Source organism: Giraffa tippelskirchi, chromosome 7, assembly GCF_054371585.1.
Source record: "Giraffa tippelskirchi isolate mGirTip1 chromosome 7, T2T-mGirTip1v1.2.pri, whole genome shotgun sequence".
Classification (NCBI taxonomy): domain Eukaryota; kingdom Metazoa; phylum Chordata; class Mammalia; order Artiodactyla; family Giraffidae; genus Giraffa; species Giraffa tippelskirchi.
In genome coordinates, this window is record NC_137281.1 from 132,362,211 (window position 1) to 132,381,546 (window position 19,336).

A 19,336-nucleotide genomic window follows, 5' to 3' on the forward strand; every position below is an offset into this window, starting at 1 on the left:
AGATCTGGTAAACAGAGTGCCTGAGGAACTATGGACAGAGGTTCATAACATTATTCAGGAGTCAGTGACAAAAACTATCCCAAAAGAAAAAGAAATGCAAAAAGGCAAAGTGGTTGTCTGAGGAGGCTTTACACATAGCTAAGGAAAAAAGAAAAGGAAAAAGGAAAGGAGAAAGGGAAAGATATACCCAACTGAACGGAGAGTTCCAGAGAATAGCAAGGAGAGATAAGAAGGCCTTAAATGAACAGTGCAAAGAAGTAGAGGAAAACAATAGGATGGGAAAGACTAGAGATTTCTTCAAGAGAATTGGAGATATCAAGGGAACACTTCATGCAAGGAAGGCCACGATGAAGGACAGAAACAGTAAGGACCTAACAGAAGCAGAAGAGATTAAAAAGAGGTGGCAAGAATACACAGAAGAACTATACAAAAAAGTCTCAATGACCCAGATAACCACGATGGTGTGGTCACTCACCTAGAACCTGACATCCTGGAGTCTGAAGTCAAGTGGGACTTAGGAAGCACTACTATAAACAAGGCTAGTGGAGGTGATGGAATTTCAGCTGAACAATTTCAAATCCTAACAGATAATACTGCTAAAGTGTTGCACTCAATACGTCAGCAAATTTGGAAAACTCAGCAGTGAACATAGGACAGGAAAATGTCAGTTTTCATCTCAATTCCAAAGAAAGGCAGTGCTCAAGAATGTTCAAACTATCAGACAATTGCACTCACTTTCCATGCTAGTAAGGTGATGCTCAAAATACTTCAAGTTAGGCTTCAACAGCACATGAACCAAGAACTTCCAGATGTGCAAGCTGGATTTAGAAAAGGCAGAGGAACCAGAGATCAAATTGCCAACAGCCATTGGATCACAGAAAAAACAAGGGAATTCCAGAAAAACATCTACTTTGGCTTCATATACTACCAAAGCCTTTGACTGTGTGGATCACAATAAACTGTGGAGAATTCTTCAAGAGATGGGAATATCAGACCACCTTACCTGCCTCCTGCAAAATCTGTACGCAGGTCAACAAGCAGTAGTTAGAACCTGACATGGAACAATGAACTGGTTCAAAATTGGGAAAGGAGTACTTCAAGGCTGTATATCATCACCCTGCTTATTTAACTTACTGTGCAGAATACATCATGTGAAATACCAGGCTGTATGAAGCACAAGCTGGAATCAAGACTGCCAGGAGAAATATCAACAATCTCAGCTATGAAGATCATACCACTCTAATGGCAAAGAGTGAAGAGGAACTGAAGAGCCTCTTCATGAGGGTGAAAGAGGAGAGTGGAAAAGCTGGCTTAAAATTCAACATTCAAAAAATCTAAGATCATGGCATCTGGTCCTATCACTTCACAGCAAATAGTTGGGGAAAAAATAGAAGCAATGACAGATTCTATTATCTTGGGCTCCAAAATCATCGTGGAAAGTGACTGCAGCCATGAAACCAAAAGATGCTTGCTCCTTGTTAGGAAAGCTATGATAAGCCTAGACAGTGTGTTAAAAAGCAAAGATATCACTTTGCCGACAAATGTATGCATAGCCAGCACTATTGTTTTTCCAGTAGTCACGTACGGTTGTGAGAGCTGTACTGAAAGAAGGCAGAGCGCCAAAGAATTGATACCTTCAAAGTGTGGTGCTGGAGAAAACTCCTGAAAGTCCCTTGGACACCAAGGAGATCAAGCCAGTCAATCTTTAAAGAAATCAACCCTTCCAATGAATACTCATTGGAAGGACTGATGCTGAAGCTGAAGCTCCAGTATTTTGGTCATCTGATGCAAATAAACGAGTCATTGGAAAAGTCCCTGATGCTGGGAAAGATTGAGGAAAGAAGAGGGCGACAGAGGATGAGGTGGCTGGATGGTATCACTGATGCAACGGACGTGAACTTGGGCAAACTTCAGGAGTTGGTGAGGGACGGGGAGGCCTGGCGTGCTGCAGTCCATGGGGTTGCTAAGAGCCAGACACAACTGGGCAATTGAACAACAACAACTCGACTTGAGACAATGTTCTTGCCAAGATTATCTATGTATGGTTTAAAAAAATAACCATGATACACTTTGTAAATTTGCCACACAGGTTTACAAACCATAGCATATTTGAGTAGCCCTTACAGAATCCTTCTACACCATCTGCTTGAACATCCCTAGGGAATGGGGACCTACTGTTTTCCTGTTCAATCTTTTCATTAGACTTTGCATTTACACAGAGCTAAATTTCACTATTTTACATCACCTCTCTGTACATCTGTAAATAAATAAAATTCTGCCTCTCTATTCCAACACTTAAAGACAGCTATTAGGCTCTCTTGCCAAATCTTCCTTTTTCCAAGTTAAACATCCTTTTTTTTTCTTCATTATCCTTCACAGGACCATTATTAGCCACCAGGGAAATGCAAATCAAAACCACACTGAGATACCACTTCATGCTGACTAGGTGGCTGATATTCAAAATAATAATCCATAACAAGTGTAGGGGAGAATGTGGAGAAATCAAAACCCTCACACGTTGCTGATGAAAATAGAAAATGGTACAGCCACTTTGGAAAAATTTAGCAGTTCTTCAAAATGCTAAACAGAGTTACTGTATAACCCAACATTTCACTCCAAGGTGTATACTTAAGAGAAACTAAAACATATATCTACATAAAACTCATAACATTAATAATAGCATTGTTCATAATAGCTAAAAAGTGGGAACAACCTCCAAAACAACACAACCCATTCATTAGCTGATGAATGAACAAAATGTGGACTATCCATACAATGGAATGTTATTCAGAAATAAAAGGGGAAAGCAATAAAAAGAGTGAAGTACTGACACGTTATAACATGGGTAAAGCTTGAAAATAAGGTGAAGTTCCAATACTTCAGCCACCTGATGCAAAAAGCAGTTCATTGGAAAAGACCCTGATGCTAGGAAAGATTGAAGGCAAAAGGAGAAGGGAGTGGCAGAGGACGAGATGGTTAGATAGCATCACCAACTCAATGGACATAAATTTTAGCAGACTCTGGGAGACAGTGGATGACAGGGAAGCCTGGTGTGCTACAGCCCATCGGGTCACAAAGGGTTGGACACGGCTTAGCAATTGAACAACAACGACAAATGCTAAGTGAAATACAAGCTTTTGAACAACAAAGGAAAACACAAGTAAAATCGAAAGACAACCTTCAGACTGGGAGAAAATATTTACAAATGATGGGACCGACAAGGGCTCAGTTTCTAAAATAAACAGACAGCTCATACAACTCAAGAAAAAAGCAAACAACCCAATCAAAAAAAACAGGTAGGCGACCAAAATATACGTTTCTCCAAAGAAGACATATAGGTGGCCAACAAGCATATAAAAAGATGTTCAACATTGCTAATCATTAGAAAAATGTAAATCAGAACTACAAAGAGCTTCCACCTCACACCAGTTAGAATAACCATCATTTAAAAAACAACTACATAAAACAAGTTCTGGAGAGGGCATGGAGAAAGGGGAACCTTCCTGTATCATTGTGGGAATGTAGATTGGTGCAGGCACTGTGGAAAACAGTATGGAGGTTCCTCAAAAAACTAAAAGCAGAGCTTTCATATGGTCCTGCAGACCCACTCCTGGGCATATATCCAGACGAAACTGTCACTCAAATTCAAAAAGATACATTCACCCCAATATTCATTGCAGTACTATTTACAACAGCCAAGACATGGAAGCAACCTGAATGTCTATAGACAGATGAATGGATAAAGAAGGTATCGTACATACACACAGTGGAATACTATTCAGCCACAAAAAAGAGTGAAATAATGTCTTTTTCAGCAACATGGATGGACCTAGAGATTATCAGACTAAATGAAGTCAGAAAGAGAAAGACAAATACTAAAGACAACTACTAAAATATGACACAAATGAACTTATCTATGAAACAGAAACAGACTCACAGACACAGAGAACAGACTTGTGGTTGCCAAGGAAGAGGGTGGTAGGGGAGGGATGGACAGGGAGTTGGGGATTAGCAGATGCAAATTATTACATATAGAATGGATACACAACAAGGTCCTACTATATAGTATGGGGAACTACATTCAACATCCTGTGATAAATCATAATGGAAAAGAATATGAAAAAGAATGTTTATATATGTATAACTGATTCACCTTGCTATATAGTAGAAATTCACAGTAAATCAACTATACTTCAATAAAATAATTTTTTTGAAGATATGCTAAGTGAAAAACCCAATCACCAAATAAAAACAACAAAACTCATGTTGTATGATTCCATTAAAATGGAATGTCCATGACAGGCCAATCCACAGACAAAGGAGGTTAGTGGTTGCCAAAAGCTGGAAGAGAGAAAAGCAAGGAGTGACTGCTAATGGGTGTGGGGTTTCTTTTTAAGGTCATGAAAACTTCTAAAGTCAGCTAGTGATAATGGTTGCACAAGTTTATGAATATACCATCACCCGCCAAATTGTATACTTTAAAGAGAGAATCATATGGTGTATAAATGATATATCAAAGCTGTTAAAACAAAGATGATGTAAAGGTTTTACAATGTTACTTTATTATTTACTATATCTCAGGCATTGTTAATTGCAAAGTGGTTGTGAAATGAAGCTTAAGTCATCTAACATAAAATCTTTCATTTAGAGAAATTAAGTTTCAACAACATTTTTAAGGAATTTTGAAACTTGTCACATTAGACAAATTAAACCAAACTACTGAAAGCATCTGAACCATCAGGGAAGCCAGGTGGCGCTAGTAGTAAAGAACCTGCCTGATAAGGCAGGAGACGTAAGAGACCCTGGTTCTACCCTGGGTCGGGAGGATTCCCTGGAAGAGGACACGGGAACCCACTCCAGTATTCTTGCCTGGAGAACCCCCATGGATGGAGAAGCCTTGCGGGCTGCAGTCTGTAGGGTTGCAAAGAGTCGGACAGGACTGATGCAACTTAGCACAGCACACAGACTGAAAGGAGGAGGTTGAAAAGTAATAACCTTAGGCCTAAAAATGTGTTTCAGGACTACAAAGCTTAGCTAAAATTTTTGATAAATTAAAAACTTTGAAAAGTGAAAGTATTATCATATTGGTGTTTATTAGTCTCAAATGTTATGAAAAGAAATAAAGCAGTTTGTTTGAGTTGACTGAACATATATTTTTCCAGTGGTCATGTATGGATGTGAGAGTTGGACTATAAAGAAAGCTGAGCGCCAAAGAATTGATGCTTTTGAGCCGTGGTGTTGGAGAAGACTCTTGAGAGTCCCTTGGACTTCGAGGAGATCCAACCAGTCCATACTAAAGGAAATCAGTCCAGAATATTCATTAGAAGGACTGATGCTGAAGCTGAAACTTCAATACTTTGGCCACCTGATGCAAAGAGCTGACTCATTGGAAAAGACCCTGATGCTGGGAAAGATTGAGGGCAGGAGGAGAAGGGGACGACAGAGGATGAGATGGCTGGATGGCATCACTGACTCGATGGACATGGGTTTGGGTGGACTTAGTGATGGACAGGGAGGCCTGGTGTGCTGTGGTTCATGGGGTCGCAAAGAGTCGGACACGACTGAGCGACTGAACTGAACTGAACATATATTAATTACTTATCAAGACACAACTTTAAAATAGCAATGTTTAGAATGTGTTCCTAGTGATTTAGAACTAATTACCAAATACTGTTCTTTCGTTAAATCCTAACATTTGTTCTACTAAGGTTTGCTAAACTAGTCAAACTCAACCATAGCATATTTCTAGCATATTTTTGATAAAAATCTGTCACAAACATACACTTTTTCACAGATGTTTAAAATTGTTATTAGGGTCATTGCAGGACTCTTTACAATAGCCAAGACATGGAAACAACCTAAATATCCATTGACAGATGAAGAAAGAAAATGTGGTACATATTTATACAATGGAATATGACTCAGTTACAAAAAGTATAAAATGATGCCATTTGTAGCAACATGGATAGACCTAGAGATCATACTAAGTGAAGTAAGCCAGAGACAAATATGATATTGCTTATATGTGGAATCAAAAAAAGTGATAAAAGCAAACATTTACAAGGCATAATTAGACCCGCAAACATAGAAACAAACTTATTGTTACCAAAGAGGAAAGTAAGGGGGATAAATTAGGAGTTTGGATTAACATATACACACTGCTATATATAAGATAGATAATTAACAAGGACCTACTATATAACCCAGGGAACTATACTCAATATTTTTAACAGCCTATAAGGGAAAAGAATTTGAAATATATTATGTATATACACTCATGTATAATTAAATCACTTTGTTGTACACCTTAAATACAACATTGCAAACCATTTATACTTCAATAAAAAATGAACAGCAAAAAAATAACTTCAATATTTCATAAAGCCAATTTTGGGGGGTGTTCACAAGAGTAGCAAATTCCATGAATATTAGTCAACTGTCTTACTTCTTTCATTGTAAATTGAGTTTTCTTAGAAGTAATATTGTTTGGTTTAACTTGATGATAACTGGACATTCAGCAAATGAGAAGATGGCGTTCTTGGCAAAGCATGACAAGCAGAGAAGTCAAATCCATAATAAGTGTCTATTCCAATAAGGAAAAACTCACAGTGGAAAAGGAGTCCAAAATAAGAAAAATAAATAGTTATTAGGTAAAGCTTACATATTTCCCAGGAAAGAAATTTGTTATGTAGGAATTTTATTGTATAGTATAGTATGAGTACATTTTTATTCTCAGGAGTAAAAATTGTGAGGGATTAAGGAAGCAGGATAGATGAAACAAGTTGAACTGTGATGACATTTCAGGAATGGTCTCAGAACTCACAGAAGCTTGAGAGCTGGGATGGTCCTTCAGAGCTGTCCCATATTAAGGCAAGAAGCCTGGATTTTTGTACCTTTATATTGACCAGATGCTGGGAAAGACTGAAGGCAAAACAAGAAAGGGGTGGCAGAGGATGAGATGGTTAGACAGCATCGCCGACTCAGTTGGTATGAATTGGAGACATGATAGCATCACCTACTCAATAGACACTACCGGGAGATAGTGGAGGACGGAGGAGCCTGGCATGCTATAGTCCACCAGGTCGCCGAGTCGGACACGACTAAGCACTGAACAAGAAAATTGACCAGGCCTTGGATATAGGCTACCCCTGGGAGTGGGCATATCCTTGGGTAAAGCAATTCCTTTCATCCTGGGGAGGGATTAATTATGAACCATCAATAGGTTAACACATCTGCCAGCTAAAGAAATGAGTGACTTGGTCTAGAAGCGGGTATCTGGACACGGTGTCACAGAATCCACCACAGTTCACCCTCACCACAGCTTAGATTCAGTTGGTTTGTATAAAGCACTTGTTCCATAGGGGTACAGCTCCCATGGGATTCTGGTTGGTTTCTTTCCTTTGGGAAATTTATGGGATAAACATTAGTGGGATGATCCCACTATAGCAGTTGATCTCAGAGCTGCGGTGAATATTCAGCATCTTCTTCCTCTAACACCTCTCAAATCCCCCTCACCCTTGGCTAGAACTTCTGCTAGTCTAGATGCCTTATCTACTCAGGTGACCCAGACCTTCATTACTGTGTAAGCCAAATCCCTGCTCACTATGTTCTCCTCAGAGCACTTATTCTTTACTGCCAAGTTAGGTGGGAGAATACTAAAAGATGCCCAGGGGACCAGGTGAAACGTTTATTCTTTCCTTCTCTACTGTGTAACAGCAATGCTGTCTCCTGCTGGACTGGCGGCATCTGCAATGCAGTTGAAAAGCATAGCTAGGTTCATCAATCAGGGAAGCCAGCACTTAGAAAGTCTCCACACTTTCTCCATGTGTCTCATGCACGGCTATTGATGTTTCAAGGTATACTAAGCGGACAAGTGCTTTCAAATTGCAGCCTTCACATCTTTTCTACATAGTGTTGACAATCAGAATGCCAACTTATTTTAAAAGTTCTCCAAAAACAGAATCTCTTCAGGAGGAACATCCTCTCTTCTCATGTCAGCTATGCTGTTTGAGGAGCAAGTCAGTCACATTAACTTTCTTCCAAAGGAGTAGTTTCCTTTTAAACGGGCCAAGGAGGGAATTTCATTCCATGTGAACTATCTATCAGTTTCCCCAAAATTAGGATGGGTATTCGTTCAGCCAGGTTCAGGTCGGTTCAGTCACTCAGTCGTGTCTTACTCTTTGCGACCCCATGGACTGCAGCACACCAGGCTTCCCTGTCCATCACCAATTCCCAGAGCTTACTCAAACTCATGTCCATCGCATCGGTGATGCCATCCAACCATCTCATCCTCTATCGTCCCCTTCTCCTCCTACCTTCAATCTTTCCCAGCATCAGGGTCTTTTCTAATGAGTCAGCTCTTCACATCAGGTGGCCAAAGTATTGGAGTTTCAGCTTCAGCATCAGTCCTTCCAATGAACACTCAGGACTGATTTCCTTTAGGATGGACTGGTTGGATCCCCTTAAAGTCCAAGGGACTCTCGAGTCTTCTCCAACACCACAGTTCAAAAGCATCAATTCTTTGGTGCTCAGCTTTCTTTATAGTCCAACTCTCACATCCATACATAACTACTGGAAAAACCATAGCTTTGACTAGATGGACCTTTGTTGGTAATGTCTCTGCTTTTTAATGTGCTGTCTAGGTTGGTCATAACTTTTCTTCCAAGGAGCAAGCTTCTTTTCATTTCATGGCTGCACTCACCATCTGCAGTGATTTTGGAGCCCCCCAAAATAAAGTCTGACACTGTTTCCATTGTTTCCCCGTCTATTTGCCATGAAGTGGCGGGACCAGATGCCGTCATCTTAGTTTTCTTAATGTTGAAATTTTAAGATGACTTTTCACCCTCCTCTTTCACTTTCATCAAGAGACTCTTTAGTTCTTCTTCATTTTCTGCCATAAGTGTGGTGTCATCTGCATATCTGAGGTTACTGCTATTTCTCCTGGCAATCTTGATTCCAGCTTGTGCTTCATCCAGCCCAGCGTTTCACATGATGTACTCTGCATATAAGTTAAATAAGCAAGAGGCACCCAAAAATACATTTTAAGATAGCCAGTATCTGTGTCCATGCCTTGTGCTTAGTCCCTCAGTCATGTCCGATTCTTTGCAACCCCATGGACTGTAGCCGGCCAGGATCCTCTGTCCATGAGGATTCTCCAGGCAAGAATACTGGAGTGGGTTGCCATGCCCTTCTCCAGGGTGTCCTCCCAGGGATCGAACCCAGGTCTCCCACATTGCAGGCAGATTCTTTACCATCTGAACCAACAGGGAAGCCCAGGAATACAAGAGTGGGTAGCCTATCCCTTCTCCAGGGGATCTTCCTGATTTAAGAATTGAACTGGGGTCTCCTGCATTGCAGGCTGATTCTTTACCACCTGAGCTACCAGGAAAACCATACTGGTTGTTAAATATTTGTCTATCGCACCTGCAGTTTGATCATTTAAAAGGTAAGTTGTAGATACAAAGTTCATCAGTGTTTTTGGCTCCAGAGCAAAGAACAATCTGGAATCTATAATACAGAACTTATGACAGCACTGACCTCAAGTTTACCTCTGTTATTGACTTAAACTCTTTGGTACACAAGAGTACTTGATTTCTTCTCATTTTTTTGATAGACTATTATCTACTTCATGCTAAATCCAACACTATGTTTAATTTCAGATTTTGTCTGACATCTATTCCAGTTACTGATATAAAACAAAATCCACTCTTGACTGACTTTTTTCACTCTACATGTTGCTCAGAAAAAATTTTGCAAATAGGCTGATTAACTAGCCTAAATGGGAACAAATATATTTTTTATCAGCTCTTTTAAAATATGTAGACATGCAGGAATACAAAAACATTACCTCAATTAGGAAAGCAAAACGAAAGTTAAATTAGAAAAAAATTATGCAATGTTATATCCTAATGCTGCTAAGTAGCTTCAGTCGTGTCCGACTCTGTGCGACCCCATAGACGGCAGCCCATCAGGCTCCCCCGTCCCTGGGATTCTCCAGGCAAGAATAATGGAGTGGGTTGCCATTTCCTTCTCCAATGCACGAGAGTGAAAAGTGAAAGTGAAGTCGCTCAGTCGTGTCCGACTTTGCGACCCCATGGACTGCAGCCTACCAGGCTCCTCCGTCCATGGGATTTTCCAGGCAAGAGTACTGGAGTGGGGTGCCATTGCCTTCTCCTAATAGTCCAGAGTAAATTCATTTCTATTTACTTAGGTTTATGAAAAAGACCCTGATGCTGGGAAAGATTAAAGGTAACAGGAGAAGGGGGTGGCAGAGGATGAGATGGTTGGATAGCATCACTGACTCAGTGGACATGAATTTGAGCAAACTCCAGGAGACAGTGGAGGACAGGGGAGGCTGGCGTGCTACAGTCCGTGGGGTTGCAAAGAGTCAGACACAACTTAGCAACTGAGCAAAATGAGCAACATGGATAAAGCTATGGGGGATGAGAGTAATAGGGTAAAACAGAATGAAATAAGAATTTATTAGCAACCTAATTTAAATAGATTTTGTGCTTCTCTCAATCTACATGCTCTGTAAGACAAAACAATTGTTTGTTCCCCTGCTTTCACCTGGAGTCTAACTAAGAGTGTGGTACATAGTAGGTGCTCAGTAAATATTTCAGACTAATATTTTTGTTGCTCATCTGACACCCTATAATTGCAGCCAACTTCTTTCTCTCTTTCCTTTTGAAGAACTTGTTATCCCCTTCCCTCCCTTGTCAGGCCCCTCTTCTTTCTTCCCTTTATCTTCCTCTCGGAAGAGATTTCTTTTCCTCCCTTCCCTTCTCCCTTCAAAGTGTGTTACAGGAAGAAGTTTAGGAGATACTCAGAGAATGTTCAGTAAAAGACAATAGAACCTTTACACATGACCACATTTGCTATTCTGCCTCTCATGTTTTACATTTTCAGTCAGGAAGCCCTGAATTGACACGACTTTAATATTTATTAATGTCGGGGGGGGAGGTGTTGTTCTGTTGTGGGTCTCACATAATTAAGAATCCACAACCGAAAAACATTCCCATCCAGCCCTTGTCTGATTGTGCATTATTTGTAAGAGAAACTGACCAGTCCCAGTTCCCAGAGGCAGTCTGTATGGATAATCTGAGGTCAATCCGTTTTAGCCTTAACATAAGACTATAAGATTCCCTTTCCATTTCCAAAGAACTAAGAGAATTGCTTTCCTCTCAAGAGGTGGGTCTGCCTACAAGGTAAAAGCAATAGAAGCAAGCTTTAATGCAGTCTCCTGTCCTTCCTGTGGGGACGACTGGAGGGGCTCCCCAGCCATTAACCATTAGTAGAATGGTTTACTCCATTCTACTGGGGTGTGCTCAACGAGGGAAGGGGTGGAGTTCATCAGGCAGCCTGAGCATCTCCAAGGAAACCAGGTTCCTCCAGGTGCACAGGGACATGTGTAAGTCTGTTAGTTCCTGACCACTTGGCTCAGGTTGCCCTGACACATGGCCACTTTAGTTCAGTTTAGTCGCTCAGTCGTGTCCGACTCTCTGTGACCCCATGAACTGCAGCACGCCAGGCCTCTCTGTCCATCACCAACTCCTGGAGTTTACCCAAACCCACGACCATCGAGTCGGTGATGTCACCCAACCATCTCATCCTCTGTCGTCCCCTTCTCCTCCTGTCCCCAATCGTACCCAGCATTAGGGTCTTTTCCAATGAGTCAACTCTTCGCATGAGGTGGCCAAAGTATTGGAGTTTCAGCTTCAACATCAGTCCTTCCAATGAACACCCAGGATTGATCTCCTTTAGGATGGATTGATTGGATCTCCTTGCAGTCCAAGGGACTCTCAAGAGTCTTCTCCAACACCACAGTTCAAAAGCATCAATTCTGCGGCGCTCAGCTTTCTTCACCGTCCAACTCTCACATCCATACATGACCACTGGAAAAACCATAGCCTTGACTAGACAGACCTTTGTTGGCAAAGTAATGTCTCTGCTTTTAAATATGCTATCTAGGTCTGTCTCTTGAGAAACCTGTATGCAGGTCACGAAGCAACAGTTAGAACTGGACATGGAACAACAGACTGGTTCCAAATAGGAAAAGGGGTACGTCAAGGCTGTATATTGTCACCCTGCTTATTTAACTTATATGCAGAGTACATCATGAGAAACGCTGGGCTGGAAGAAACACAAGCTGGAATCAAGATTGCCGGGAGAAATATCAATAACCTCAGATATGCAGATGACGCCACCCTTATGGCAGAAAGTGAAGAAGAACTAAAGAGCCTCTTGATGAAAGTGAAAGAGGAGAGTGAAAAAGTTGGCTTAAAGCTCAACGTTCAGAAATCTAAGATCATGGCATCTGATCCCATCACTTCATGGGAAATAGATGGGGAAACAGTGGAAACCGTGTCAGACTTTATTTTTTGGGGCTCCAAAATCACTGCTGATGGTGACTGCAGCCATGAAAATAAAAGACATGGCCACTAGGTTTACTCTATTATCAGAGGGGCCACGCACAGCCCTGACCCTTAGCAAGAGAGGACGGACATTCAGGAGCTGGTTGCCTGAGCACCCAGTCATCATTTAACAAGTTATCGCAGATGTCAATTTTACTCTTACATTTCAAATATAATATTCATGCTGAAATTCAGACTGGAAAAAAAAAGTCAAGCTCCATCTGGCAGCAGAGAGTCTGATGAGGACGAGGGAGGCATGCTAAGAGAGATAAATCACAGCTTTCAGAGCTCTCAGAGGAGAGAGTATGCTCATTTCACATCATCCTACCTCCAAAACCTCATCCCTACCCACCCCCACTCCTGCCGGGGGTTCCAGTACTTCCAATTCTAGTTGTTGTTTAGCTGCTTATGTGATCTTGAATAAGTTGTTTCTTTGAATCTCAGTCTCTTCGTCTGTGGAATGGGAATAGCATTCCCAATCTGGCCCACAGATATGAAATAAGTGATGGAAGCAGAGGACCTAGCAGAGGCTCTAGTAAATTCTAACTAAATCCAAAATCTCACTCTAAAGGATAAAGTCTTAGAAGACTAGAACTGCCAAATTAGAAGCCTCATTCTATTTTCCACATAAAGAAACCTGTCTCTCAGTTGCCCTGACACTTTATCAACACATGTTATGAAATAGATGATTTAATATTTATTAAATGAATGATTTGAACATGCATAGCATTAGTCTTACTTATAAGTTTTTTCAGAGAATTAGGAGGCAAAAAATGTTGCAACACTGTATGATGTTAAATCATACATCAGTTTTAACATCCTATGTTGACACAGATATTAATTGTATAAATAATCATTTAGTCTGCATTTGCTATTAAATATATCAACTAACTTTTTGGCCATTTAGAAATATTATTACCAATATTTTAAGAGATTACATCAGCCAATAAGAAGTATTCACTGCTTCAGTTTTAAAGAGTGATATGTTGCCATAGCCCTGTGTGCTACCAAACAGATAATAGTGTTGCTTTATAAAGGGAAAGAATTTTAGCCAAAGGTTAATAATCTTTAGACTTAGAAAGCCAAAGTTGAACCTATGTGACACCTGCTGGAGAAAATGTAATAACTGAAGCATAAGGAAATTGTTTTAAATTTTTATATAGTTTTTAAAAATAATTACCACCCTTTAACCTTCTCTATCCCACAAACACACAGTTTTATTCTATGTACTCAGCTTAATTTAAATTATGTGTGTAATACATAACACCAGGGCTTTTCTGGTGGCTCAGACAGTAAAGAATCTGCCTGCAATGCAAAATACCTGAGTTTGATCCCTGGGTTGGGAAGATCTCCTGGAGAAGGGAATGGCTACTCACTCCAGTATTCTTGCCTGGAGAATTCTATAGACAGAAGAGCCCAGCAGGCTACAGTCCACGGGGTTGCAAAGAGTTGGAAACTAACTAACACATGATCCATTTGCCTTAACTTTGCATATCACTAAGATGATACTGTATTTTTATGAGAACCAAATTGTGAACAAGAATGTTAAAGCACTTAAATGCACCATGCTGTGACACTTTTACAATGGTTGATCCTTTCCCTCTTTGAGAAATTGTACTTGATAATGGAGCCTCCTTGTGGGGAGTTAATAGTACTTCAGTCATTCAAATCACAGGTAAAATGTTGTCTTAGGTTTTTTCCTCATTCACAGTGGGAGCATCTATAGTAGTGCTTCCAAGAATATATGTATTTCTGGTGAAGCCCTGACATGCAGAGGTCAGCAGGCACTGAATGACTAATAGGGAAAGGTGACCTCTGCCATCTCTCCTTTGGCTTGTCTATAGTCCTTGTAGCTAAAGGTAAAGCAGAGTTAACAAGGGTTAACAGCATTTTTTTTCTTAAGTTAAATTGACTGTTAGATTCTTTGGCAAGAAAACAAGGTGACTGACAACTGTTGACTTTTAAACTGGACCGCATAGTGGGAACCCTGCCAATGCAGGAAACATGAGACACGGGTTCAGCCCCTGGGGTGGGAAGATCCCCTGGAGGCGGGCATGGCAACCCACTCCAGTATTCTTGCCTGGAGAATCCCATGGACAGAGGAGCCTAGAGGGCTACAGTCCATGGGGTCGTAAAGAGTCCGACACAACTGAAGCGACTTAGCAAACACATATGATTTGAGGGAGAGGTGCTAGCCATCTGGATCAGCCAGCTCAACCTCGTGAATAAACATGATTAGCAACTGTTAGATTCTGGTGGCTTGTGCTTTCTTTACCAGTATGTAGGGAGATTTAGCTGAAGGAGGTGGAGAAGGTGATGGGAACCCAGTCCAATATTCTTGCCTGGAGAATCCCATGGACGGAGGAGCCTGGTAGGCTACAGTCCATGGGGTCGCTAAGAGTCAGACATGACTGAGCGACTTCACTTTCAATTTTTCACTTTCATGCATTGGAGAAGGCAATGGCAACCCACTACAGTGTTCTTGCCTGGAGAATCCCAGGGATGGGGGAGCCTGTGGGCTGCCGTCTATGGGGTCGCACAGAGTTGGACACGACTGAAGCGACTTAGCAGCAGCAGTAGCAGCAGCTGAAGGAGGAATACTCAGGGACAAGAGTGTTATGATACAGAATTATCCTCTACTTCTTCATTCATGTGGAGAGGATAAACAGATAAGGATATAAAAAATTATCTGAATCCAAGACAGCAAATGCTAATATAACAGTATGATTAAAAGGTAAGAGTGACATACAGTTTAAAAAAAAAACTGAGAAAAATTCAGTTGAACTACTCAGACACACAACTTAGAATTCCTCCTATGGTGTTATATTTTCAGGGGCCCAGGCCAGTAGCCTAGACCTCACTCAGAAGCACCAGGGCAGAAAAGAAAGTACCTTCAGCTCACAGTCTCCGACACCCAAGGGTCCACTGCAGTGAAAAACAGGTGGAATAACTGGAATTAGCAAGCCAGACTGTAGAGATGAAGGACTCATGTGATGGAGGGAGACAGAAGTCAGCACAGGGATTCGTCCACAGATCTTTGTTATAGAACTGGGGTGTAAATATGTAGGAAAAAAATTGCCATGAGCCCTAGGAGAGGGTGACTATGGTAAAACTGGAAATGAATGAATACAGATATCTGAAATCACACTAGACTGGATGATGTTGGAGCTATAGGCAAACCAGAGATGGAGAGATTTCATGGAGCACATTGGGCATTCATTTAAGACAACAGAGAGACTATAACTTGCCAATGAAAATCAGGTCCCCAAATAAGAGTCATATCCTAGGACTAAGGCCACACCTGAAGAAGACTAGCTCAAACATTAAAAACCAAGTCTGAAAGGATCTAAAGGACCATTGATAATTTAAGTAAAATGTCCTTCAAAGGAAAACAAAGTTTTCATTGTTTACAATGTACTATCTCAATGTCAGACATATAATTTAAGATAACTAGACAAGAAAAAAAAAAAAGAGAGAAATACCAACCATAATCCAGGACAAATTAAACCAAACTACACAGACTTTTGTATAGCCCAGCTTTTGGAAAAGCAGATAAGAACTTTAAAAAGCACCTATTATAAATATGATTCAGGACTTAAAAGGTGGACATAGAGAATGAACATGTGGAGACTCGAAGAACTAAAAATTCTATTTATTGCTACAATTAATTTTTCCTATTTTAGAACTTTACAGGGAGTCCTATAGTATGTACTCTTTGATATCAGATTTTCTCTTTTGGCAAAATGTCAAGCGTTCATCTATGTTATTGTGTGGCAAGTAGTTTATTGCAAGGTAAATAGTGAAGTAGTTACATGCTTACAGCCAAATGCAAAATCAGGAACTAACATAGTTACAGGTGTAGACAGATACACTAGTGTTTTCTTCACAACTCATTACCTTAAGAAGTATAGCAAATTGTAATGAAACTTTTTAAAATGGTGAATACTGCTTGATAAAAATCTAAAACAAATATACATTTTTATATATAAAATAGTTATAGTTAAACTTTTTAGAATATGTGAAACCATGTTTAAAAACTATTTCTATGAAAAGGGAATTAAAGTTATAAAATTACATAATAATTCATAGATTTGTCAGCTATTTCAATGTTTGATGGAATATTTGATAATTATGTGGGATGTGGGATAACTCTGCCCAAGGCAGTATTCTTATGTTTTGCGGGACAGTTAGCATTCCTGGACACCACTGAATAAGTGTTAGTGACATTGTGACACCAAAAATCCCCCCACCCAATTTCCAAAATGCCCCCTTAGAAATAGGTAATATTCCTAATAATAACAGCAATTCTATCTTTTCACCATAGTCTTAAAGCCATCAGATTAACATGTTTCTTTAAAATGTTGAAAAGATCAAGGTAAAAGACAAACCATAAATGAGGAGAAAATATTTGCAAAAGACATGATTAAGGACTATTATCCAAAATATACAAAGGACTTTTAAAAGTTAATAAGAAAAATGGATAACTCATTTTTTAAAAACTGGACCAAAGATCTGAACAGACACAAAGAAGATATCCAGATGGCAAATTAGCACATGAGAAGACACTATACATCACTGGTCATCAGGGAAAAGCAAACTAAAACAATGAGATAAGCACATACCTGTTAGAAGGGTCAGAACCCCAAACACTGACGAGGATGTGGAACAACAGGAACTCTCATCCATTGCTGGTGGGAATACAAAATGAGAGAGCCTCATTGGAAGAGAGTTTGACAGATTCTTACTAAACATACTCCAATCATACAATTCAGCATTCATGCACCTTAGTATTTACCCAAATAAGTTGGAAACATATGTGCACATAAAAAATTGCTCAGGGATGATTCGAGCAGCTTTATTCATTATGGTGGGCTCACTCACCTAGAGCCAGACATTCTGGAATGCAAAGTCAAGTGGGCCTTAGGAAACATCACTATGAACAAAGCTAGTGGAGGTGATGGAATTCCAGCTGAGCTATTCCAAGTCCTAAAAGATGATGCTGTTAAAGTGCTGCACTCAATATGTCAGCAAATTTGGAAAACTCAGCAGTGGCCACAGGACAAGAAAATGTCAGCTTTCATTCCAGTCACAAAGAAGGGCAATGCCAAAGAATGTTCAAACTACCACACAATTGCACTCATCTCTCCTGCTAGCAAAGTAATGCTCAAAATTCTCCAAGCCAGTCTTCAACAGTACATGAACCATGAACTTCCAGATGTTCAAGCTGAATTTAGAAAAGGCAGAGGAACAAGAGATCAAATTGCCAACGTCTGCTGGATCATAGAAAAAGCAAGAGAATTTCAGAAAAAAAAAATCTACTTCTGCTTTATTGACTACACCAAAGCCTGTGACCGTGTGGATCACAACAAACTGTGGAAAATTCTTAAAGAGATGGGACTACCAGACCACCTTACCTGCCTCCTGAGAAATCTGTATGTAGGTCAAGAAGCAACAGTTAGGACTGGACATGAAACAACAGACTGGTTCCAAATTTGGAAGGGAGTACATCAAGGCTGCATATTGTCACCCTGCTTATTTAACTTATATGCAGAGTACATCATGAGAAATGCCAGGCTGGATGAAGCACAATCTGGAATCAAGATTGCTGGGAGAAATATCAATAACCTCAGATATGCAGATGACATCATCTTTATGGCAGAAAGTGAAGAAGAACTCAAGAGCCTCTTGATGAAAGTGAAAGAGGAGAATGAAAAAGTTGGCTTAAAGCTCAACATTCAGAAAACTAAGATCATGGCATCTGGTCCCACCACTTCATGGCAAATAGATGGGGAAACAGTGGCAGATTTTATTTTGGGGGGCTTCAAAATCACTGCAGATGGTGACTGCAGCCATGAATTTAAAAGACAATTGCTCCTTGGAAGAAAAGTTATGACCAACCTAGACAGCACATTAAAAAGCAGAGACATTACTTTGCCAACAAAGGTCTGTCTAGTCAAGGCTATGGTTTTTCCAGTAGTCATGTACTGATGTGAGAGTTGGACTATAAAGAAAGCTGAGCACCAAAGAATTGATGATTTTGAATTGCGGTGCTGGAGAAGATTTTTGAGAGTCCCTTGGACTGCAAGGAGATCCAACCAGTCCATCCTAAAGGAAATCAGTCCTGAATATTCATTGGAAGGACTGATGCTGAACCTGAAACTCCAATACTTTGGCCACTTGATGGGAAGAACTGACTCACTGGAAAAGACCCTGATGCTGGGAAAGATTGAGGGCAGGAGGAGAAGGGGACAACAGAGGATGAGATGGTTGGATGGCATCACCGACTCAATGGACATGAGTTTCAGTAAACTACGGGAGTTGGTGATGGACAGGGAGGCCTGGCGTGCTGCGGTTCATGGGGTCGCAAAGAGTTGGATACGACTGAGCGACTGAACTGAACTGAATCACTAAGGTATCTGGTGTCTGCTATAGGCTGACACCTAAAATAACTCACTGCAGTCAGTAACTACCTTCTAATTGCTTCTTTTCAATCCTCATTCTATTTCTCTTTGTGTGTGTGTACTCGGTCAGTCAGTTGTGTCTGAGTCTTTGGGACTTCATAGACAGAAGCCCAATAGGCTCCTCTGTTCACAGAATTTTCTAGGCAAGAATACTGGAGTGGGTGTCCATTTCCTACTCCAGGAGATCTTCCTGACCCAGGGATCAAAGCTGCATCTCTTGCTTCTCCTGCGTTGGCAGGCAGGTTCTTTACCACTAGAAGCACCTGGGTTGTCTTCTCCCTGTGTAGCATTTGTCTGTTATTGTTTTTCAGCCATTAAAATAGCCAGGCATTTACTATGAATATTTACTAAGGATCAGGCACTGTGCTAAGTGCATCACATATACTATCCTCTAAAGGTAGGTATTAAATATTCTCCTCCTTTTACACATGAGGAAATGGAGACATTTTGAGGTTAACTGGC

General features: G+C 40.5%; 1 protein-coding gene across 6 annotated transcripts in view; it reads right to left on the reverse strand.

The window, feature by feature from the left end:
* The window catches only part of L3HYPDH (trans-L-3-hydroxyproline dehydratase), a 132,266-nt gene that overhangs the window by 86,707 nt on the left and 26,223 nt on the right, over positions 1-19,336 (reverse strand). For 5 of the 6 annotated variants that reach the window (XR_014059371.1, XR_014059372.1, XM_081509682.1 and 2 more), the window contains exon 6: positions 17,036-17,101. Coding sequence is in view for 4 of the 6 variants with exons in the window: in XM_081509682.1 (XP_081365808.1) it covers positions 17,036-17,101 (66 nt within the window). In the remaining 2 variants the exon portion in view is untranslated. Of the gene's footprint in view, positions 1-4,539; positions 6,922-17,035; positions 17,102-19,336 lie in introns of those variants that run through there. The other variant, XM_081509683.1, reaches the window with a different exon arrangement.